The 24,406-nt window shown below is 49.0% G+C and overlaps 1 protein-coding gene across 1 annotated transcript; it reads left to right on the top strand.

Moving 5' to 3' along the window:
* The first annotated feature begins 188 nt into the window (after positions 1 to 188).
* Positions 189 to 22,507, top strand: Med12 (mediator complex subunit 12). Its single transcript, XM_047536372.1, has 45 exons — positions 189 to 414; positions 912 to 1,016; positions 1,222 to 1,413; positions 1,547 to 1,703; positions 2,561 to 2,742; positions 2,931 to 3,041; positions 3,145 to 3,399; positions 3,769 to 3,915; positions 4,063 to 4,162; positions 4,292 to 4,428; positions 5,376 to 5,507; positions 5,954 to 6,080; positions 6,371 to 6,600; positions 6,963 to 7,043; positions 7,172 to 7,342; positions 7,545 to 7,689; positions 7,856 to 7,906; positions 8,221 to 8,339; positions 8,530 to 8,673; positions 9,113 to 9,276; positions 9,520 to 9,651; positions 10,035 to 10,262; positions 10,424 to 10,568; positions 10,738 to 10,858; positions 11,311 to 11,412; positions 11,511 to 11,624; positions 11,876 to 12,051; positions 12,233 to 12,412; positions 13,465 to 13,536; positions 13,985 to 14,118; positions 14,287 to 14,448; positions 14,741 to 14,852; positions 15,018 to 15,107; positions 15,776 to 15,885; positions 16,130 to 16,265; positions 16,517 to 16,678; positions 17,635 to 18,009; positions 18,238 to 18,388; positions 18,531 to 18,727; positions 18,902 to 18,979; positions 19,069 to 19,286; positions 20,978 to 21,212; positions 21,604 to 21,744; positions 21,946 to 22,027; positions 22,229 to 22,507. The coding sequence occupies exons 1-45, from the start codon at positions 316 to 318 to the stop codon at positions 22,270 to 22,272; spliced, it is 6,546 nt and encodes a 2,181-aa protein (XP_047392328.1). The 5' UTR covers positions 189 to 315; the 3' UTR covers positions 22,273 to 22,507.
* The last annotated feature ends 1,899 nt before the right edge of the window (positions 22,508 to 24,406 follow it).

Consider the following 24,406-nt stretch of genomic DNA (forward strand, 5'->3'; position numbering starts at 1 on the left):
CTCACTAAACGTTTCTCAGATTTTTGCCTAGTGAAATTGACTTTCTGCCTCTAGGGCCAAAAAGCTCCCGGGATGCAGAGCTCCGCCCCGTGCCGGGACAGGCCCCGCCCCTCTGCAGTCGGTATTGTCCGATGGTTCCCGGCGTCCCTCGGCTGCCCTCGGTAGTTTCCGGCAATAATCGAGAGTTTCTAACGTGCCCCCTTGTTGTCTCTCGGCCGCCGTCCTCTCAACCGCCGCCCCCCTTTTCGGCTCCCTCCCACCTCCCCCCTCCCGGCCCGGCCCTGCTGGCGCCTCTGGCGCTACGGGCTGGGCAAGATGGCGGCCTTCGGGATCTTGAGCTACGAACACCGGCCCCTGAAGCGGCCGCGGCTGGGGCCTCCGGATGTGTACCCTCAAGATCCCAAACAGAAGGAGGTGAGTTCAAAAATCCAGGCTTCCGAGGGTCCGGGACAGGTGATTAGAATAAGAGGAGGCATTGACAGTTTAGGGAGGGGGGGGCGGGGCGATTAGGTGGGAGCAAAAGTCCCGAAAGGGAGAAGAGTAAAGTGGGCCGGTGTCGGAGAGCGGAGACTGAGCTGCGGGGTTCCAAAGCATGAATAGGAAATGATGTAGGGTCCGCGCCAGAATCCCCCTCTCTACACATACACATCTCAGAAAGTTGTCTGAGGCAGCTTGATGAGGCTACTCGCCAGGGAAGAGTGATGTTGAGGAAGCTCCTGGTGGTTGGGAATCTTAGTTACCCTGGGGGTGAGGGTGGGGTCTAAATGAGTATAAAGGCCCAGCTTTAAATAACAATATGTTCTACTCAGAACCATCGTCCTCCCTTTCTCTTGTTCCTTTCACTTCTGCCTTTCTCTCCCACAACCTCCTCCCAAGGAAAAAAAATGCTAAAATGCGTTTTCCTGCCTCAGGATGAACTGACGGCCTTGAATGTAAAACAAGGTTTCAATAACCAGCCTGCTGTCTCTGGGGATGAACATGGCAGTGCCAAGAACGTCAACTTCAATCCTGCCAAGGTGAGACATCACTTCCAGGCTGAAGGAAAAGGCTGGAAGAATCTGAGGAGCAAAGGCCCTGGGTTGGGAAGATGTAAAGGGACAATCTAAGTGGCTGAGTTTGCCTTCATTATCCAATGCTACCACACTGGCATTTTCCCATCAAAAGCAAGACCACCTTGTCTTCCCCTTTTTCCCACCCTGAGGTATAGTTTTTTTCCTTTAGATCAGTTCCAACTTCAGCAGCATTATTGCAGAGAAGTTACGTTGTAACACCCTCCCTGACACTGGTCGCAGGAAGCCTCAAGTGAACCAGAAGGACAACTTCTGGCTGGTGACTGGGCGATCTCAGAATGCCATTAACACCTGGTTCACTGATCTGGCTGGCACTAAACCACTCACACAATTAGCCAAAAAGGTGAGGTACTGTTTCCTATTTTTCAGACTAAGAGGGGAGTGGGTGTACAAAGTGTCCTCCTATTCCTATATTAAGCTACTTGGGTGTCAGTTCACGGGGAATAGAGACCTCACTATTTGTGATGTCCATCCAGGTCCCCATTTTCAGTAAGAAGGAAGAAGTGTTTGGATACTTAGCCAAATACACAGTGCCTGTGATGAGGGCTGCCTGGCTCATTAAGATGACTTCTGCCTACTATGCAGCAATCACTGAAACCAAGGTTAAGAAGAGACATGTTGACCCCTTCATTGGTGAGTAATTCCTAACACCAGACATACCTTTGATGGCTTCAAAGGAGTGCTGCAGAAGCCCTTGGAATCATCTTCCTTCCTGATCTATATTCCTTGCTTCTACTTATATTGCATCTACTCAATTAGTAAACATCAAGTAATTTGATTACCTGTTGTGTTCATGTCCTGGACTGAAAAGATGACCAATAGATAATCTCTGCCCTTAGGATACTTACAGTCTACTAGGAATGCTTAGGTAAATTTATATTGATGTTTAAATAACATCAATATAAAACATGGTGAATGTCAAAAGGGGAGACAGACCGGGCATGGTGGTTTTATGTCGGTAATCCCAGCGACTTAAGAGGCTGAGGCAGGAGGATGGCAATTTCAAGGCCTGCCTGAGCAACTTTAGTGAGACACTGTCTCAAAATAAAAAATTAGAAAAAGGGACTGGGATTGTGGCTCAGTGGTAGCTCACTTGCCTAGCAGGTATGAGGCACTAAATTCGATCCTCAGCACCATATTAAAAATATGAATAAAAAATAAAGGTATTGTGTCCTTATACAACTAAAAATTATTTTTATAAAAGTTATAAAAAGTGCTTGGAATGTAGCTCAGTGACAAAGCACCCCTGGATTCAATTCCCAGTACCAAAAAAGAGGACACAGAACACAGATGGTTCTTGGCAACTTCAGTGGACAGAAAGATTACATTCTCTTGGGGATAGTTGTGAAGGCCTTAGGAAGGTGGCATTTGACTAGAGGCTAAGAGGAAGAATATAATTTAGAATTGTGATTGGGGGTGGGAGTAGAGAACAAAAGGTATTCTAAGCAGAAGGATAGTGTCAAATTGTCCCTTTTCCATCTTACCTCTAGAATGGACTCAGATCATCACCAAGTACTTATGGGAGCAGCTACAGAAGATGGCTGAATACTACCGGCCAGGGCCTGCAGGAAGTGGGGGCTGTGGTTCCACAATAGGACCCTTGCCCCATGATGTGGAGGTGGCAATCAGGCAGTGGGACTACAACGAGAAGCTGGCCATGTTCATGTTTCAGGTAGGGAGGAGGCCATGTTTTATGGGACATTGAATTGAGTCTAACCTTGGTCTCTGTCACTATAGAATAGAATGTGCCTGTCATTTTGCCCCAGTTGTGGTTCTCTTTATCCTTTAATTTACTTTATCCACTTCATCTTTTATAGTCCCTGGGCTGAACTAATACTCTTCCCATCCCTGTTACCATAGGATGGAATGCTGGACAGACATGATTTCCTAACCTGGGTGCTAGAATGTTTTGAGAAAATCCGCCCTGGAGAGGATGAATTGCTTAAACTACTGCTGCCCCTACTGCTTCGAGTAAGGCCTAGGGTTTGGGGTGGGGAGGATTTGAGGAAGACAAAGATATTACATCAGTGTCCCTTGGAGAGAATTAGGGACCTTGATGATCATGTCTTCACAGTACTCTGGGGAATTTGTTCAGTCTGCATACCTGTCCCGCCGCCTTGCCTACTTCTGTACCCGGAGACTGGCCCTGCAGCTGGATGGCATGAGCAGCCACTCATCTCATGTTATATCCACCCAGTCAACAAGCACACTGCCTACCACTCCTGCCCCTCAGCCCCCAACTAGCAGCACACCCTCCACTCCCTTTAGTGACCTGCTTATGTGCCCTCAGCACCGGCCCCTGGTTTTTGGTCTCAGCTGTATACTACAGGTATGTACTAGGTGAGCCCAAGGAAGTATTACGATGTAGCTTGAGAAGAACTGGGTGCCTATGCTAGAGAATGGGGGTGATTCCAAATTGGAGGTGGGAGTAGGCACTGAGTACTCTCTTAGGAGATTGATGCTTCTCAGTAATGGAGTGTTAGTTCCCCTTTGGGTGTTTTGGCCGGCCTTTCCTAGGGCTAAATAATAGGCCCAAAAGCTTTTCAGAAGGGGGGCAAAAGGAGGGGATCAGAGATGGATTGATGCCTGCCTCTGGGACTCAGAGTAACATTGGGTAACTTAGGGTTGGATCTTACAATGGAATTCTGGAGAGGTAGTCATGGTAACTGAGTTTGACTTAGCTGTTTCTGTATGGCAGACCATCCTCCTGTGTTGTCCTAGTGCCCTGGTTTGGCACTACTCACTGACTGATAGCCGAATTAAGACGGGTTCACCACTTGACCACCTGCCTATTGCCCCTTCCAACCTGCCCATGCCAGAGGGCAACAGTGCCTTCACTCAGCAAGTAAGTCTGACCATTAGCCTGATACTCCTAGATTGGGATATGAGTCTAAATTCCTCTTCTAGAAATAGTGATTTGGAGTCTGGTACTGTTCTTTTAGCCTTTTGTATGCCTGAGTACATCCTTAAAGCTTCCTTTTTGATATTGCAGGTTCGTGCAAAGTTGCGGGAGATTGAGCAGCAGATCAAGGAGCGAGGACAGGCAGTTGAGGTTCGCTGGTCTTTTGATAAGTGCCAGGAAGCCACTGCAGGTGGGTGTCAGAGGACAAATAGTAGGAAGTATCTTTGAGGAAAGGATGGTGTGATAAGGACATAGAGATCTGAGAGTCAGAATACTTTGGACCTCTGGTTAAGTCCCCTTTTCTGCTTGTCCTCCTTAGGCTTTACCATTGGACGGGTGCTCCATACTTTGGAAGTGCTGGACAGTCATAGTTTTGAGCGCTCTGACTTCAGCAACTCTCTGGACTCTCTTTGTAACCGAATCTTTGGATTGGGGCCTAGCAAGGATGGGCATGAGGTGAGCAAGAAGGGGAATAGAGAGAGCAAATATTGCAAAATTAGACGTAAGTATGAGGGGAAGGCAGGGTGAGGCATTGATCTTCCTGGGCCCATTTTGTTTGGTTTGGTTTTGGTGCCAAGGATTTAACCCAGGGGTGCTCAACCACTAATCAACATCCTGGGCACTTTTTATTATGTATTTTGAGACAGAGTCTCGCTAAGTAGCTTAGGGCCTTGCTAAGTTGCTGAGTCTAGCTTTGAACTTGCAATCCTCCTGCATCAGCCTCCTAGCAGCTGGGATTACAGATGTGCACCACTGTGCCAGCTCAGGATGTTTTAAGATGGGGTCTGGTCTTTTAAAAAATTCAACTCAGCATACCCAGATTTCTTTTTTCTTTATTTCTCTCTCTCTTTCTTTCTTCTTTCTTTTCTTTTTCTTTTTCTTTTTCTTTTTCTTTTTCTTTTTCTTTCAACTGGGAATCGCACCCAGGGGTGCTTTAACACTGAGCTACATCCACAGTCTATTTTTTATTTTGAGACAGGGTCTCACTAAGTTGCTTAAGGCCTTACCTAATTGGTGAGGATGGCCTCAAACTTGTAATCCTCCTCGCTAAGCTTCCAGAGGTGCTGAGATTTCAGGCATGTGCCACCATGCCCAGCAACATACCCAGATTTCTACAGAAATTATGATTCCACGAAAGATTTTGAGAATATGAAGAGGGCTGGTAACTTTCAAAGTGCAAAGTGATTTTGGAATATAAACAATCTCTTTGGATTGAATTCCATAGAAGTTTCTTGTTGACTTGTATTCCTGAACCATTAAACATGAATATATGGGCTAAGGAATAGTTTCTTTTGGTAAATAATTAGCAAATGCTGTGCATAATTAAAGAAAAAGAAAAAATTAGAATTCTGGTTTTTGTCCCCAGCCTACCTTACTCATCCTTATCTTCCTTTGGTTTCCAGATCTCTTCTGATGACGATGCTGTGGTATCATTATTATGTGAATGGGCTGTCAGCTGCAAGCGTTCTGGTCGGCATCGTGCCATGGTGGTAGCCAAGCTCCTGGAGAAGAGACAGGCAGAGATTGAGGCTGAGGTTGGCCAATGGGAAGGAATTTCAACTGGGGTTGGAGATCCCAGAGAGGGCAAGGTGGTACTGGGACTAAAGTTGAAGGTATGAAAACAATAAAGAAGTGGTAGAGCCAAGTGCAGTGGCACATGCTTATATTCCAGTGACTCAGGAGGCCGAGACAGGAGATCACAAGTTCAAGATGAGCCTTAGCAGTTTAGGGACACCCTCAGCAACTTAGCAAGATCCTATCTAAAAAAATAAAAGGTACTTGGGGTGATGCTTAGTGGTAAAGCATCCCTGGGTTCAATCCCCAATAGAGATCCTACAGGGAATGTTAAGGACATGGGGCATGAGTAGAAAGGAGCAGATTGATAACTGGTTAGAGAAGAGATCAAGTCTGCAGCTGGGAGGTAGCAAAGAGTGAAGAAACAGGGAAAAGTCAATCCTCAGTTTGTTCTCTCATCTTGCAGCGTTGTGGAGAATCCGAAGCAGCAGATGAGAAGGGTTCCATTGCCTCTGGCTCCCTTTCTGCTCCTAGTGCTCCCATTTTCCAGGATGTCCTCCTGCAGTTTCTGGATACACAGGCTCCCATGCTGAGTATGGACCCCTGCCACCCTCTGGTTGTTCCACCTAGACTTAGCTACCACTGTTACCAGAAAGCATAATTAAGGGCTTTCTGCTCCGTATTTGTCTTGGGTTCTATACAGAATTGCTTTTAGACATAATAATTTGTGTCCTTCAGCAATTTTTGGATGGGAGGGGTTCATTCCTATTATTGCCTCAGGGTATTTATTCCTCTCTGAGGTACTCATGCCTCAGGTGCCTCCTCTTTCTGACCCCTTCTTTTGTGCTCTGCTAACTCATCTCTCCTCGTTCCCTCTTTCCAGCGGATCCCCGAAGTGAGAGCGAGCGGGTGGAATTCTTTAACTTGGTACTGCTTTTCTGTGAACTGATTCGACATGATGTTTTTTCCCACAACATGTATACTTGCACTCTAATCTCCCGAGGGGACCTTGCCTTTGGAGCCCCTGGTCCCCGGCCTCCCTCTCCCTTTGATGATCCTGTCGATGACCCAGAGCGCAAGGAGGCTGAAGGCAGCAGCAGTAGCAAGCTGGAGGTGAGTGGTTTTTCCTTACCCATGATTGTTTCTTCTGACATTCCCATCCATGGTTCCCAGAGGCCCCTGAGACTCTCATTTGTCCAAGAAGGGTAGTATTTTCTTTGTACTTTGTGATTTACAAAGCACTCTCATGTCAGTTTTTTTTTTTCATTTGGTCTTTACAACAGAAGTACATTTATCTCCCGTTTAAAGCTAATGGAAACTGAGCTCCATACTTAGTGACTAGACAGGGCTTGAATCTGGAACCTGTGCTTTCCCTAGTATGGTCTGTTTTCTCCAGTTCTCCCATGAACTTTTCTAGACAGTGGGGAGCATTCCTCTAGGGCTAAAGCAGCTCTGCTTATGTTCTATGCCCACAGGATCCAGGACTCTCAGAGTCTATGGACATTGACCCTAGTTCCAGTGTGCTCTTTGAGGATATGGAGAAGCCTGACTTCTCAGTAAGTGAGATCCTGAGCATGGTAAAATCCAGCTCCTTAGATTCTCCCATTTTGTCTCTTCTTGGAATTTCTTTGTACTCCCTTATCCCCTTTTCTCTTCAATGTTCCACCCTTTTGCCTTTTCTCAGTTGTTTTCCCCTACTATGCCCTGTGAGGGGAAGGGCAGCCCATCTCCTGAGAAACCAGATGTGGAGAAGGAGGTGAAGCCACCACCCAAGGAGAAGATCGAAGGGACCCTTGGGGTTCTTTATGACCAGCCACGACATGTGCAGTATGCCACACACTTTCCCATCCCCCAGGTACTGTTCCCCAACATCTTGCAGTGATCTCTTTTGCCCAGATTTCTGTCCAAGGAATTTGCCGAGGGGATGGAGCTTTTCCTGAGGGCTTGGGTGTTCTGGGAAGGGGTTCGAGCATGGGGGAGCTGAGGGATACAGAGCATGCTGCTAAGAGGAGGGAAGGAGATCCATGCTGGAGTCTGATGGTGCTGCTGGGATGCAGGAGGAGTCATGCAGCCATGAGTGCAACCAGCGGTTGGTTGTACTATTTGGGGTGGGAAAGCAACGAGATGATGCCCGCCATGCCATCAAGAAAATCACCAAGGATATCCTGAAGGTTCTGAACCGCAAGGGGACAGCAGAAACTGGTGGGTTTGAGGCTTCTTAAACAGATCTCCCCCAAAGAATGCCCTAGTCAGTCTTCCCATCCCCAGCGTAGGGAACTCCCCAGTCATGTCCCAATGTCCTGTCTCTTGGAGTCTCTGAGAGCTCTAGTCCTTTTGAAACTTCCCCCCTCATTCCCCCCCTCTGCAGACCAGCTTGCTCCTATTGTGCCTCTGAATCCTGGAGACCTGACATTCTTAGGTACCTCACAGTAAGCCCCATACTGCCCTCCCTCCCTCCCCCTTCCTTCCCTCAACCTAGCACCTCCCTGTACATATTCCTCTAAGGTCCACATAGACTGTGGTCCACTAAACCTTTGTTTCACAGTCCCATTCATCCTTCCCTTCACCCCTCCCCAGCCCTTCCTTGACCCTCCCTTCCCTTCTTCCCTTTCCTTCCCACCCTCCCTTTTCCCCTCCCTCCCTCCCATAGCCTTCTCTCCATATCCCTCTCCCCTCCCCAGTCAACTAGTTATCTTGTCTGTCCTGACTCATCCCTTTCAACTGTTCCTTCAGGTGGGGAGGATGGGCAGAAGCGGCGCCGCAACCGGCCTGAAGCCTTCCCCACTGCTGAAGATATCTTTGCTAAGTTCCAGCATCTTTCACATTATGACCAACACCAGGTCACTGCTCAGGTGTGGGCCTAAGCCAGCCCCCTTCCCGCATTCTGACCTCCTGTCCTATTTTCCCTTCCCTTTTTTCTTTTTCCCCTTCCTAGGCAGGCTAAGCCTGCTGGTCTCATCCCCTTCCACCATCATCCTTTCCTGCTTCCCTGGATCTTCTTCCCTCTCTCCACTCCCTTCTCACTCCCACTGCCCTTATCAGGTCTCCCGGAATGTTCTGGAGCAGATCACGAGCTTTGCCCTTGGCATGTCATACCACTTGCCTCTGGTGCAGCATGTACAGTTCATCTTCGACCTCATGGAATATTCACTCAGCATCAGTGGCCTCATCGACTTTGCCATTCAGGTGGGGAAGATAGGGAAGATAGGGTGGAGAGAAAAAATTCTTGCTATATAGATCATGAGGATAGGGGTAGAAACTTCAGCTAGTATCCCAGGCTATTTGGAGGGGCAGAAAGACTAGCACAGGGGGAGTGGAACATGAGCTAAGACTGCAGGAATAGAGACTCAAGTGCTCCCCAGGGAGGCCCAGGAGACAGATTAGAACATTGGGCACAGTCTGTCCTGCCACTGTGGAATTCATAGAAGTGTGTCCTGGAGACTGGTTAGAGGTATCATTTATGGAGTAAAGGACAGTATGGCACATGGTAACAGGACCTTTCTGTACTGAGGCAGCTCCAACATGAAGGGGCACCAGCCTGGCATACCAGGTTCCTCACAGGAAGCGGGGTTATGAGTGACATGAGGGGCCTCTTCTCATCTCTCACCTTCATTCTCTCTGCTAGCTACTGAATGAACTGAGTGTAGTTGAGGCCGAGTTGCTTCTCAAATCCTCTGATCTGGTGGGCAGCTACACTACCAGCCTGTGCCTGTGTATTGTGGCCGTTCTGCGGCACTACCATGCCTGCCTCATCCTCAACCAGGACCAGATGGCGCAGGTCTTTGAGGGGTAAGTAGGGCTTGCCTCAAAAAAAAAAAAAAAAAACACCAAAACTTGAAACACAGGGCTCTGGCAAATGCCAATGCAATTGGCCTGGGAAGAACATGTGAGCTCACACTGTGGGGAAGTGCCTGCAATTCAGATGGATAGGGAATAGTGTTACCAGGAGGCTTAAATCTGTTTCAAGGGGCGTTTGTGCCCTGGGCCCTGTACACCACCTGCTAATCCTCCCAACCCTGCTTCTTATGACAGGCTGTGTGGCGTAGTGAAGCATGGGATGAACCGATCAGATGGCTCCTCTGCGGAACGCTGTATCCTTGCTTATCTCTATGATCTGTACACCTCCTGTAGCCATTTAAAGAGCAAATTTGGGGAGCTCTTCAGGTAAGAGAGGTGGGAGGTAAAGGGTAGAGAGTGGGACCTAGTCCCATCTCCTTCCCATTACCACCCACCCCAGGAGCAGAGCACAGCCCAAGGCCCTGCTGTCTACACAGGGTCACTTATGGACTGTGTCCTCCATATGTTGTTGCATTACTAAGAGTGGGCCTTCTTCCTCTCTGCCTCCAGAGGCCCCTGTTCCTTATTCTCATGTGGTTCCTTTCCTGCCCAGTCTGCCAGAGCCCACCTCCTTTTTTCTTGTCCCAAGGTCCCTTGTCCCTCACTCCCTCCTTTTTTTTTTCCTTTTCTCCCATCTCCTGACCATCCCTGTACCTCACCTTCACCAGACGTTCTTCAACACTGCTATCTCCTTTCCCCGACCCCCGCAGCGACTTTTGCTCAAAGGTGAAGAATACCATCTACTGCAATGTGGAGCCATCAGAATCCAATATGCGCTGGGCACCCGAGTTTATGATCGACACCCTGGAGAACCCTGCTGCTCATACCTTCACCTACACAGGGCTAGGCAAGAGTCTTAGTGAGAACCCTGCTAACCGCTACAGCTTTGTCTGCAATGCCCTTATGCACGTCTGTGTAGGGCACCATGATCCCGATAGGTATGGGGCATACTGAGTGAGGAATGGGCATTGAACCCCTACCTGGTATTGGGAGGGGTGACATACCCGGGAGGTACTATACCCTTGATAATGAACAGTTAAAGAATCAGAGGTTTTGTGGAGCAAGGCTTTTTCTGAGGGCATTTGTACATTTTCCCTAGGGTGAATGACATCGCAATCCTGTGTGCAGAGCTGACCGGCTACTGCAAGTCACTCAGTGCAGAGTGGCTAGGAGTACTTAAGGCCTTGTGCTGCTCCTCTAACAATGGCACTTGTGGTTTCAATGATCTCCTCTGCAATGTAGATGTAAGACTTGGGGTAGCTTCTTGGTGGAGAATGGGGAAGTTAGTGGGGCAGGGGACTAGGCATGATTATCAAGGTCGTAGTGGGTCAGAATTCTGTAGAGGGGAAGCACATGGCTTTCCCTGGGTGCCTCTTCTGTGCCCTGAGCCATCATGTCCGTTTTTTCCTCCAGGTCAGTGACCTGTCCTTTCATGACTCCCTCGCTACTTTTGTTGCCATCCTCATCGCTCGCCAGTGTTTGCTCCTAGAAGATCTGATTCGCTGTGCTGCCATCCCTTCACTCCTTAATGCTGGTGAACTATCAACCCATAACTCCTAGAATTTCTAGACCCCACGTTTCAATACACATTCAGTTACCGTCCTCTCATTGTTCAGTGTGGAACACCCTGCTGTGGCTCCCAGGTCCTCACCTGAAGGCCGGTTCTTTGGTGTACCCCAGGCTGGAAGGGGCTTGTTTTCTAAACCTGAATTTGTAGCCCTGACTTTTTCATTTGTGTGTGTACATGTGTTGCGTGCACTGTGCTGGGAATCAAACCCAGGGCCTTGTGCATGCTAAACATATGCTCTGATGCTGAGCTATATCAGCAGCCCAACAACATTGCCATTTTTCAACTGTTCAACTGCATAATAGTTTCTGCTGTACCTCTCCTTCAGTATTCTTTCTCCCCATTCATTTTTCCCCTTTAACCGCCCTCCCCACAGTTCAGCTTCAGCCTTTTCCAGATCTGCTTTGTCTTCATCTTAGCTTGTAGCGAGCAGGACTCAGAGCCTGGGGCTCGGCTTACTTGCCGCATCCTTCTCCACCTATTCAAGACACCACAACTAAATCCTTGCCAGTCCGATGGAAGTAAGTGACCCTGATCAGAGTCAGGCAGCAGTAGAAAGTGGGCCTCCCCACCCTGTGGTCTCTACTCTTGCTTCCCCTGACTTCAGCTCCCTCTCCAGACAAGCCTACAGTAGGAATCCGCTCCTCCTGTGACCGCCACCTGCTGGCTGCCTCCCAGAACCGCATCGTGGATGGAGCTGTGTTTGCTGTTCTCAAGGCTGTGTTTGTACTTGGTATGGGGGTAGGAAGGGAGTGGTGCCAGAAGTGTGTATAGGGTGGAGTGCCAGCTAAACTACAAGAGACAGTCTTTCTCACTTCTGAAGGTGGTCTCTCTGACCTTCAGGGAGGAGAGGAGGGAGAGAAGTATATTTCTGTCCCATAGGGCAACATTTGGGGAGTTTCTGCCTCTGTGGGCCTGGGGTGGATCTCTACACAGTGTTCTGATCTTACTCTGCCCTCCCTATCTCCGACCCGTGAACCACAGGGGATGCGGAACTGAAGGGTTCAGGCTTCACTGTGACGGGAGGAACAGAAGAACTTCCAGAAGAAGAGGGAGGAGGTGGCAGTGGCGGTCGCAGGCAGGGTGGCCGCAACATCTCTGTGGAGACAGCCAGTCTGGATGTCTATGCCAAGTACGTGCTGCGCAGCATCTGCCAACAGGTCAGTCTCACCTTCCCCCCACACCTCCTCAATGCCACTGTATAATATGGTCCTGTTTCCAGCTTGTGATCACACTACCTCTTTACTATATGTCAGGTCCCTGACCTATCCCCAGCATATCACCCTTATTCCTAACCCCGTCACTGGTTGCCCCCAGTCCCCTGATTATCAGCTTCCTCAGGAATGGGTAGGAGAACGTTGCCTTAAGTCGCTATGTGAGGACAGCAATGACCTACAGGACCCAGTGTTGAGTAGTGCCCAAGCCCAGCGCCTCATGCAGCTCATCTGCTACCCACATCGACTTCTGGACAACGAGGATGGGGAAAACCCCCAGAGGCAGCGCATTAAGCGTATTCTTCAGGTAGGCCAAGGTGATGGGCGTTTTGGAGGAAGCAGAGGGACCCAACCTGAGAAATAGTGGAATCAAGAAAAAGAGCAAGAAGACCAACAGGGATGTAGGATAAAGGGGATGAGAGAAACAGCTCCAGTATGTGTTTAGGCATAAATCCACTATGGCCTAAGCTCAGGAGTAAGTTAGGTGCATGCACAGCTGTCTGGCGTGAGGATGGCTCATCAGTGGGAGGCATAGCATCTGGGAGGCCTAGTTTTTGGCTCTATATATTTGGCACATTGGTTGTGATGCAGTAACTGAATAGTAATAGCTAGTCCTTATTGAGTACATACTTTGTGCTCAAGTATTGTACATGGCACCATGTGTAGCATTTTGCAAATATTTTCTCCCTTAATTTTTGCAACCCTATGAGGAGGGTGTGAGTATCCCTTTTTGACCAGTGAGGAAACTGAGGCTTGAAGAGGTTAAGTAACTCCAAGGTCACACACTAGTAAGTTTAGAGTCAGTAGTGAGCCTAGGTATGCCTGTGCCCTTTCCACTGCTTCAAATGTTTAGGGGACTGGAGGATGGAAAAATAAGGCCATCGAGGACAAGCTAAGGGAATGAGGTCTCTTCAGCTCAGAGGAGATAATGCCAAAGGGAGATTAGCCAACAGTAGCCTTCCAGTCTCTACAGGACTTTGAAAGATTGTCCTGTAAAGGTCCTGTCAGGGACACTGAGCAGCTGACCTGAAACAACAGAACAGGCTTCAACTTTAACATCCAGGATTTAAAGGTTAAGCATTAAGCACAACTTTCTGATGCAAAGCATTATGAGGTTCTGGAGCAGGAATCTGGGGAAAGACATAAAATCTTTCCTGAACTACATTTAAAATAGGATAGATTTCCAACCATTTTGGATTTTTAAAATTTAGTCTTCTTTCTAAAAGAGAGGGACATAGAGGTCCATTTCACAACTCTATTAGTCTGTGATTCAAGGTTATGGGAGATCAGGAATTGGTCAACAGAACGGTGGGGGGTAACACAATGATGACTAGCTTGGGGGTGGGGCCTCTACCGCAGAACTTGGACCAGTGGACCATGCGCCAGTCTTCTTTGGAGCTGCAGCTCATGATCAAGCAGACCCCTAACAATGTGAGTAGTGCCCACCCAGGCCCTCCCTTTCCCATGACCACTTCCAACTCCACATGTCAAGGAGGTGAGCCACTATAGGAGAACCTAGGCCCTACCCTTGGGCTCTTGAACTGAGAGAGATAAGAGGAGGTGGGAAAATGGCAGATGTGTGAAGCCGATGATAAGAGAAATGAGTTGGGAGTGTTGGAGCACTGAACTGTGGGGAAGCTTGGCAGCAGTGGCAGTGGAACCTGTTTCTGTGGCCACAGACATAAAGAGGTGTTCAAAGGAGAAGACAGTGGGGAACTGGAGAAACATGGAGGTTAAAACTTCCAACAGTTTTGTCCCTACCTTCCTGTGAACCTCCACATATGTTCTCCTTCACCCTCATCTCCCCTTTCTACTCTTATCTTTTCCCTTTATTTTTATTTACCTATTTAAGCACCTTTTTGCCTTTCACCCTCCATAGGAGATGAACTCCCTCTTGGAGAACATCGCCAAGGCTACAATTGAGGTTTTCCAACAGTCAGCAGAGACAGGGTCATCTTCAGGAAGCACTGCAAACAACATGCCCAGCAGCAGCAAGACCAAACCTGTGCTCAGGTTGGGTAGAAACATGTCAGGACTCATCCTCTTGCAAGTTTCTCCACTGGTGGCATGAGTGGTGCCTGCTACATGGAGATACTATGCATGTCCAGGGAGAGGAGAGGATGGATTGTGCAACCTTGCCCAGCTCCTCTGTAACCTCATGTCCTCTTGTCTGTCCTCCAGCTCTCTAGAGCGCTCTGGTGTATGGTTGGTGGCCCCCCTCATTGCCAAACTGCCCACCTCAGTCCAAGGGCATGTATTAAAGGCTGCTGGGGAGGAACTGGAGAAGGGTCAGCACCTGGGCTCTTCTTCTCGCAAAGAACGTGATCGACAAAAGCAGAAGAGGTAAAGGGGCTGTGGAAGAGGCCAGTACTGAAAGGAAGAAGGGCAAAGAGGCAAGCCCGGGGAATAATAAAAATTGGGGCTGAGGGCTGAGAACAAACATCACAGGGAAGTAGCATATCAGGGAATAAGAGTGGTGGTTGAGCAACAGGCTATACCTTTTTATTTTTTTAAGAGGCTTTATCTTGAGAGAGCAAAGTCTAGGATTTGGAGGAATGAGGTTGGAAGTTGCCTTATCCCCAGCCCATGACTTCCTCGACTCTTCTTTTTTCTTTTATTTCCCTTCTGTCTCTAGCATGTCCCTGTTGAGTCAGCAGCCCTTCTTATCCCTGGTGCTGACGTGTCTGAAAGGGCAGGATGAGCAACGTGAGGGACTCCTTACCTCCCTCTACAACCAGGTGAACCAGGTACAGGTCTCTGAGCTGTGGAGGTGGGCAGGAGGTTAGTAAAGGATATACCTACGAGGCCACTATGGACTTGGAACCTTCATTACTTTCTGATAAACACATTGGATGCTTTGGAATAGAAACAAGAAGATCCTTGAGCTGCATGTTAAACTTGTTTTATCCTAGATTGTGAATAATTGGCGAGAGGACCAGTACTTAGATGATTGCAAACCAAAGCAGCTAATGCATGAGGCACTCAAACTGCGGCTCAACCTGGTGAGGGGGAGCTGGGGAAAAGAAGGAAGGGGGTGGGGCTGGAAATGCAGTAAAGAAGCCCCAGCCCAGCTAGGCATGATGACACATGCCTGTGGTCCCAACACTTGGGAGGCTGAGGCAGGAGAATCACTTGAGTCCACAAGTTTGAGACCTGTCTGGGCAACATAGCAGGACCCTGTCTCAAACAAACAAACAGAGAAGCCCCAGGTTGTTGGGAGAATAAGGGTAAGGATGGAGAATGCAGGGTTTTTGGAGTCTTCAAGTATTAATCCTGCTCACCTAAAGGATGCAGGGCCTGAAAGTGGTTAAAGGGACTGGATCACTGCAGTCAGGGTCTAGTAGGTTGTATAACCTGGGTCCTTTCAGGGACTCTACCTCCTCCGTATCCTAGATTCTAGCTGAACCTGAGAAATACTTAGAAACCCAATGTAGAATTTCAAATAGAATCCTGGCAATCATTTAGTCCAATTCCCATAATTTTATAAGTAAGGAAACAGAAGCCCAGAGAGATCAAGAATTCAGTCATCAGTCCAGAATCATATAGCAAATCACAGGCAAATGAAACATGACCTCCCACCCAACCTGGGTCCTAACCTAAGCTTTCCTTAAATGCTGGTCATCACCCCTGCACCCCTGAGAGCCATCTGATTGACTTGTGGCCCTGGCAGGTGGGGGGCATGTTTGACACAGTGCAGCGCAGCACCCAGCAGACCACAGAGTGGGCCATGCTCCTTCTGGAGATCATCATCAGCGGCACTGTCGACATGCAGTCCAACAAGTAAGCATCCCTGTCCCCTCCCTGCTGTTCTGTATCCCAGTGGAGCCCCCTATCCCTGCACCAGCTGCCCTATCCACAGCGATCAGTGTGGATGTTTCTGTGGACTCCATGGTCCTGGGTTCTCCACAGTCTCATTGCCCTTGGGATGACATCGAGTACTTCTCCCTGCTCCCATTCTCCCCTTAGGCCTTTTTCTTTCTTAACCTCTTTGTTCTGTGGTTTTCTCCCTGCCTTCCTACCACAGTGAGCTCTTCACTACTGTGTTGGACATGCTGAGTGTGCTCATCAATGGAACCTTGGCTGCAGACATGTCTAGCATCTCACAAGGCAGCATGGAGGAAAACAAACGTGCATACATGAACCTGGTGAAGAAGCTACAGGTGAGCAGAAGAGGCAAGGGCACTAGGACCTCAGCTTCCTCCACTCTGACTGAGTTTGATGTCCAGCTTCAGGGACTTTGTTCTGGCCTGAGCCCTCTACCCTTCACTTTCACATCTGTTTTTACTTTGTTATTCACTCAATGAGGATTTTCTGAATGTTATCTTTATGTCAGGTTCTGGACTACCCCAGGACTTCCCATCACTCTTTTTCAGTGTCTTTGAACTCTTGTCCCATATTCCTGTGCCTGCAGAAAGAGTTGGGGGAGCATCAATCAGACAGTCTGGAAAAGGTTCGCCAGCTGCTGCCACTACCCAAGCAGACTCGAGATGTCATCACATGTGAGCCACAGGGCTCCCTTATTGACACCAAGGGCAACAAGATCGCTGGCTTCGATTCCATCTTCAAGAAGGAGGCATGTTCCACTGTCTTCCCATATCCTCTGCCCCTTTGGGCAAGAGCCTTTCCTGCATTAACCTGGAAGACCCAGCAGACTCAGATCCAGGAGTTTGTCAGACTCTGCCTGAGTCTGGGGTTCTGAGTGAATCACTCAGCTTTCCTTGCATTTCATCTCCCCTTTTTTGGAGTCCTACCCTCTTTTCTTGGTCTCTCCCTCCACCTCCACCCACCTTATCACATAACACCCCTTTCTCAGCACCGCACCCTCCTCCTTCCTTTGCCCCACCTGCCTCCTCTCTGGACCCACCCATCTGTCTGGCTAATAGCTCTGTATCTCTTATCCCTGCATCTCTCTCCCCTACCCACCCATTTCGGCACAGTTTTCTCTCTTCCCTCTGTCAGTCACAGTATTTGTTCGGTAATCATAATTGCTTTGTATAGTAGACAGAAGGAAAAGAGGATGCTGACTTTAAAATCCAAACCCTTTCATATATACATTATCTTAATTTCTTATCCATCTCTCTTTTTCTTTCTGCCTTTCTCTTTGCTTTTTTCTGTCTCTCACCACCTTCCCTGTCCCCCGCTTTCCTGTTTCTTTCTGTCTTCCTCTGAATGTTTTTCTCCTTACTTCCCCACTTTCTTTCTCTCTCCTTACCCACTTCTCTGTCTCCCTGCCTCTGTGTCTCCTTCTTGCCCCGGCTCTGCCTCCACTACATCTTTCCGGACTTCATCTTTCACCTGTACTCTCCCTGCCACCCATCCCTCTGCCTTCATGACTCTTCCACGTGTACGTGTGTCCCTATGTACCCAAGTCTGTTTTCCTCCTCTCACCATCTCTCACAAATCTAAGCACAACATTTTTTTCCTTTTTTAAAAAATGCCAACATATTTTACCCCCTTCTACAAGTTCTCAAGGTCTAGCTTCTGTTTTCCATGTCTCAACAGCTCATTGTATCTCATTTTCTGGAGCAGGGTTTACAGGTTTCCACAAAACAAAAGATATCTCCCTGGGATCTCTTCGAGGGCTTGAAGCTGTCTGCACCACTCTCCTGGGGCTGGTTTGGGACAGTCCGAGTTGACCGGCGAGTGGCTCGAGGGGAGGAGCAGCAGCGCTTGCTACTGTACCACACACACCTGAGGCCTCGGCCCCGTGCCTATTACCTGGAGCCGCTGCCACTGCCACCAGAAGATGAGGAGCCACCAGCTCCCACCCTGCTAGAACCTGAGAAAAAGGCTCCTGAGCCCCCCAAAACTGACAAACCAGGAGCTGCTCCACCCAGTACTGAGGAACGCAAGAAGAAGTCCACCAAGGGCAAGAAACGCAGCCAGCCAGCCACCAAAACAGAGGCCAGTGCCTCCCCTGCCACAGTTCTCCCCCAGCCCCTCTTCATGACTTGGTGTATAATAGAGAGAGTTTCTGGCTTCTAGGGATGTGACACATGGGAAAGGATATTGTTAGAATTGAAATAAAAATTAACCATGTAAATGCAGCTTCTCTTCACCCCATCTCCCCTCACCTACTCTCCCTGTACTCCACTACAAGTCACTCACCTTCCTCCTCTGCTACGCACACAGGACTACGGCATGGGCCCGGGTCGGAGTGGTCCCTATGGCGTGACAGTGCCTCCAGACCTCCTGCACCACGCCAACCCTGGATCCATATCCCATCTGAGCTACAGGCAGGGCCCCATAGGCCTCTATACCCAGAACCAGCCACTACCTGCAGGTGAGGGCCAGCCACTGGGAATGGTGGGATCACCTGGACCTTCCTCCCACGTAAGGGATATGCCACTCCCCTGGGGCACTGTGAATGACTAGGACTCTGAGCAAGGGCTGGAGGGATGAAGTCAGTCCACTCTTTTTTCCAGGTGGCCCTCGTGTGGACCCATACCGCCCTGTGCGGTTACCAATGCAGAAGCTGCCGACCCGACCAGCTTACCCTGGAGTGCTGCCCACGACTATGACTGGTGTCATGGGCCTAGAACCTTCATCTTACAAGACTTCTGTGTACCGACAGCAGCAACCTGCAGTGCCCCAGGGACAGCGCCTTCGCCAACAGCTCCAGGCAAAGATAGTGAGAGGGGCAGTAGGGAGGGCTGTCAGGGAGAGGGGCTTTTGTGGGTCACAGGACTGAGGAGACACTTAGCATCTTCACAAGGACACACAGGGTGGGAGATACAAGAAAGCATGTAGCAGAAAGCATTTCCTGAGTTTGAGTTTTTCTCCTTTTACCCTTTAGCAGAGTCAGGGGATGTTGGGACAGTCATCTGTTCATCAGATGACTCCCAGCTCTTCCTACGGCTTGCAGACTTCCCAGGTAAGGGCTTGGGATTGTGAGCATCAGGGCGAGGAAGGTAAACTGCTGCACTCACTCTTGTCCCTGACTCCCTCTCTCCTCCTCTCCAGGGCTATACTCCTTATGTTTCTCATGTGGGACTGCAGCAACACACAGGCCCTGCAGGTACCATGGTGCCCCCCAGCTACTCCAGCCAGCCTTATCAGAGCACCCACCCCTCTACCAATCCTACTCTTGTAGATCCTACCCGTCACCTGCAACAGCGGCCCAGTGGCTATGTACACCAGCAGGCCCCAACCTATGGACACGGACTGACCTCCACTCAAAGGTACCCAAAGCAGTGGGAAGGGAAGGGACACTGAGGTATGAGGGAGCATTTGATTTGGGAGAACCAGTACCTGAAGGTAATGGAACTGATCTGAACTTTTGGAGACCTTGGGAACATTTATCTGGTCATGTAGTCCATAAACACAAAACACTGGAGTTGGAAGGGCTCACAAAGACCAGTAGTCCCACATCAACTTCCAGAATTTCTTAGAGGATCTGAGAGGAGAAACCATTTATCTGACTCTGATAAGAAAAGTTCTGGGGTTTATAGACATAGTATATGATAATGAGTCATAAAGCCTTTATTGAAAAGTTGAACTTCAGGATAGACTAAAAAATGAATACCTGAGTTAATGTTATTCATGCCATAGTTAAGACCTGGTAACTGTTTCATGAGGCCCTGCAGCTTAGGATTTAAAGCACTGGGGGGAGGGCTTATGAACTGTGACTGTGTGACCAACACTGTGCTAGGACTGAGTGAGGTAAAGAAAAATAGCCCCTCAAAAATACATAATCCTTCACCACTAAGAATTTTTAGTCTAGCTAAGAAGTAAAAATATTACATAGAAAACTATATGAAGACTGTCATGAGTAAAGATAGAATCAAGTGTGCAGTCGGGTGCTGTGAGTATAATAAGGATTCAGTAGAAGTGGGATACTATCAGTATAGACCTGAGCCATCAGAGAATTTTCATGAAAGAGGTTAGGCCTTTGAAGGATAGTTAGGATTAGGGTTTATGGAGAAGAGGAGAAGGAAGGGCTTTGCAGGTAGGGATTGTAGCATGAACAAAAACATAGGGACTGGAATGAGTAGGGTATCTGGATGACCAAAGCATTGCTAGGATGGATTGTACAATTTTGCTGGGGAAATAGCATGGGCTAGGAGTGGAGGGGGAAGGTTGATAGATGGCCTTGAATGTTGAGCTGCAGCATTGAGACACAATCCCAGAAAGCGTTGTTTTTTTGGTACTGGGGGTTAAACATGATCCCAGAAAGGGTTCCTTTTTTTTTGGGGGGGGGTACTGGTGCTTAACCACTGAACCACATCCCCAGCCCCTTTTTTTATATTTTATTAGAGACAGGGTCCCTTGCTAAATTGCTGAAACTGGCTTTGAACTTGAGATCCTCCTGCCGTAGCCTCCAGAGCAGCTGGGATTAGAGGCATGCACTACCACGCTGGCTCTAGAAAGGGTTCTTTTGATCAGGAAAGTGATAGGAGGAGCTGGGCAGGTTGAGAGATGAGTGTGGAATGAGTAAATAGAAGGCGGGAGAAGGGAAGACAGGGAGCGCAGGCACAGACTGTCTCCTGGATGTGCAATTTGGGTAGAGAAGGCATAAAGAGCAGTAGAACAACTTGAAGTATTACCCAGAAGCAACAACAAAAAACCCCAGTGAGTGCTTATAGAATGCCCGTCATGTTATAGGACTATTTTTCTTGCAAGAAAAATAACTAAAATAGTTGAAAAATTCCTAACCATTAAGGCTATGAGACACTAAAATGGAGCATTGTCTTTGCACCTTATTCCCTGACCAAAATGTCTATCAGAATTCAAAAGGGCTCCTTTGGTTAGGGCCAAGAGGAAGGAACGCAATGACTTGTTGAAAAGTTTCTCGCAGGTCAGGAACCCAGGGTTTGAACTGCCCCTCTCGCCCAGCCCCATGCCTTGACCTCTGGACTTCTTGTCTTTGGAGGTTTTCACACCAGACACTACAGCAGACCACCATGCTAGGTACCATGACTCCGCTGAATACCCAGGGCGTCCAAGCAGGCGTCCGCTCAACTTCCATCCTACCTGAGCAGCAGCAGCAGCAACAACAGCAACAGCAACAACAGCAGCAGCAGCAGCAGCAGCAGCAACAACAACAGCAACAGCAACAGCAGCAGTACCATATACGGCAGCAGCAGCAGCAGCAACAGATCCTGCGGGTAAGGCCCTGAGATTCCATCCAGGACTCTCCGGGAACCCAAGGAGGGAAGAGAGGCATGGGTTCCTCCCACACAGTCACCAAGATTAAAAGAGGTGGTGTGCTAAGTACCCAGACCCAGCAGAACAACTGGCCTGTGCTGGTACTTAAATTGGTTCTCTCCCCTCCCGCTTTTTGCTTAGTGAGGATCATAGTGGGAGAGAGTTGGACACTGACTGATGGGTCCTCTGGGTTTGGTTTCATCCCATGCATTGGTCTGAGAAGGGAGGAGTAGACTGAATTCCCTCCCTGCCTCCAGGCCCTGACGCCCTAACCCCTCCCTACCCCCATCTCTCCAATACTAAATTGCGGCTGCCTTTATGGCTTCTGATATATCTCTTGTGTTTTCGCAGCAGCAGCAGCAACAGCAACAGCAGCAGCAGCAACAGCAACAGCAGCAACAGCAGCAGCAACAGCAGCAACAACAACAACAACACCAGCAGCAGCAGCAACAGGCGGCTCCTCCCCAACCCCAGCCCCAGTCCCAGCCCCAGGTAGCTGCTGGACTCCAACCCCAGGCTCAGGGACAGCTGCCCAGGTTGGGCACATAGCCAGTGATCTGGGTTGGGATGGTGTGTAATGGGGTAGCAGTGGGAGGCCAGGCATGGCACTGTACAAAGGGATTGGGAAATGAGGCTGAAGAAGGAGACCCAGAGGGTTAGAGTTCTATTTTCCAATTTTCCCTCCCACCTCAGTTCCAGCGCCAGGGGCTTCAGCAGACACAACAGCAGCAACAGACAGCAGCTTTGGTCCGGCAACTCCAACAACAGCTCTCCAGTAAGCCTTCCTTCCTTCCTGAGGAGAACCCCTTGGAATTAATGGGGGATGGGGGGGCAAAGGTAGCTTGGTGATTGCTTTGGGTCCAGATTTCCTTCCATTCCCTACCTTTCCCTTCCCTTTGAACCTAACTAGCTTTCTTCCTGCACACCCATAACCTTTCTGGGTCTCCCACCCCTGACAATCTCTGGTTTTTCACAGATACCCAGCCACAACCCAGTACCAACATATTCGGACGCTACTGAGCCACCTGGAGGAACTGCTTGTGCACTGGATGTGGCCCCACCCTTTCCTCTTAATTCCTAGCCCCCTTCCTGGGCTAGCACCAGTAGTGGTTGGGGCCCTTCCCTCAGGCTCCATTTTTAATGAGTTTTTAGTATTTTTGTTAATGTGAAACATTAAGCTGTTGGGTTTTGTATATTATTTATATAGAGAGACCCCAGAGCTGTTGCACCCAATACACAGAGCTTCTTTGCAAAGGGAATGTGTGAGTTCTGTGTGTCGGGGAAGGGTGGCCTTTTGGGAGTGTGCTGGGGGCTGGACAAACAAGTCAGAAGCCTTCATGCCATTCAGATCATCTCCCCCATTTACCTTCCACTCTTTATTTTTTCTAAGCAGGGAATTTTTTTATTGGTACATTATAATTATACATGATGGATTCATTATGCCATATTCATACATGCACATTGCATAATTTGATCAATCTGATTCTCTCCATACATTTCTTGATTCTGATTGGATTGTTACTCTTCTCCCTGCTCCAAGGCAACATACTGAGGTACAGGACCCCAGTCTCTTAAGAGGGACAGCTTACCTCCTCAGCTAAATGTTGCAGCTTCTTTAAAGCTTCCCTCCATGGGGGACATACCATTGGGATTGGGGAGGACAGTTAGACCAGGGGGAAGAATATCAGTGGAACTGGATTCTTCCTCTACAGCATCCCAGAAGCTGGACCTCAAACAAGCCGGGGGTGGGGGTCAAGATGATGGACACTGCCTACACTTTTTGCCATCTCGTGGTCCCCATCGTGCACCAAGTGGCATCCTTTTCATAGGCTAGAATTCTTCTCTCAGGGTCACATTTTTGAGATGAAAAACTGCCCTCTGTTGGCACGTGCCATCATAGAATAGGTGGCAGGAGGACAGTGTGGCTCTAGGAGGAAGAGAGGCCAGTAAGAAACAGCATGCATTTCTCTCTGCCATGCTGCTGGAAGTGCTTGTTTTCACATGACCCACCTTGGCAGTTACCCAGCATGGCTGGTGCTCACTCCCATTTTACAGTAGAGAAAACTCAGAACTTGCTCAGGAGTTACATTTGGGGAGCTGTGGCGGGGCCATTCTCAGCCCCCTTGCCTTCTGCTTTGGGTCCTAGATCTAAGGCTGTGGCGGGGCCATTCTCAGCCCCCTTGCCTTCTGCTTTGGGTCCTAGATCTAAGGCTATGCAGAAGAGCCAACTGCCTTACAACAATGAAGTCTCCTGGTCTGCCTAGCCAGGAATGGAAGAGGACCAGCTCCAGCCTGGTGGGAGGGTGCTACAGGAAGATTTGACAACTTAGGGCAATGTTCCATGTCCATTCAAGCCATAGTTGCACCCTATCGCTGGGAAGTGTCAAGTATGTTGGTAAAACGGGGAGCACCAATCAATACCCAAGTTATAAAAAATAAAATCCCTCTTTGAGGTCCATCCACAAAGCCCTCATGCATATGGGATTTACAAAGTTTGAGAGTTGGTGAGTGCAAGGAATGGAATTCCCTGACAGGATAAAGACAAACATGACAAGCTTTTTTTGACTTCTGACATAAACACACTGGAGCAACAGGGGTAGATAAAGACTTGGCAGGGATAAGGAACCTTCAGAGGGGCCTGGGGTGCTAGACCCACTGGACAGGTGCACTACATATGGAAATACACCGTATCCGGGGTGTCAGGTAGAGGCTGAAACAGACAATTGGCATGCTGACAGAATCAAACCTGCCCCAGCAGAAGCAGCAGAAGGGAACAATGTTGACCTTTGGGAGAGTGACAGGATAAGGGCAAAGTGGTCCCACTGGTGGTTGCTGCTGGTGCTGAGGAGAGGTGGTGGCATGTCTGTGGACTATGACTCGGGGCTCCTGTATGCAGTGCCTCAGTTTCTCCCTTTGTTCCAAGGTCTCAAGCTTCACAGGTAAAGTTTGGAATAGCTGACCTGGAAGATCACCTGTCAGCTTGTGATTTGAGATGTGTGTGAGAAAGGGAGAGGGTGTGTGAGCAGAGCAAGCCTGAGCATAGGGGGGGATTGGGCCATGCCCCAGGACTTGAGCCATCTCTGGCACAAAAGGAGTTAATGGCAGGGACCGCGCCCCCCCGTGTCCGGGCACGCGCAGCGCGCCCCCTTGGTGC

Source organism: Sciurus carolinensis, chromosome X (assembly GCF_902686445.1).
Source record: "Sciurus carolinensis chromosome X, mSciCar1.2, whole genome shotgun sequence".
Lineage (NCBI taxonomy): Eukaryota > Metazoa > Chordata > Mammalia > Rodentia > Sciuridae > Sciurus > Sciurus carolinensis.

What these genes read in the sequence shown, in the direction of transcription:
- Med12 (XM_047536372.1), top strand. Translation starts at nt 316, where the DNA reads ATGGCGGCCTTCGGGATCTTGAGCTACGAACACCGGCCCCTGAAGCGG. An exon ending in TCATCGACTTTGCCATTCAG is followed by an intron (nt 8,674 to 9,112) that starts GTGGGGAAGATA and finishes TCTCTCTGCTAG; the next exon opens with CTACTGAATGAACTGAGTGT. An exon ending in TGCGCAGCATCTGCCAACAG is followed by an intron (nt 12,052 to 12,232) that starts GTCAGTCTCACC and finishes CAGCTTCCTCAG; the next exon opens with GAATGGGTAGGAGAACGTTG.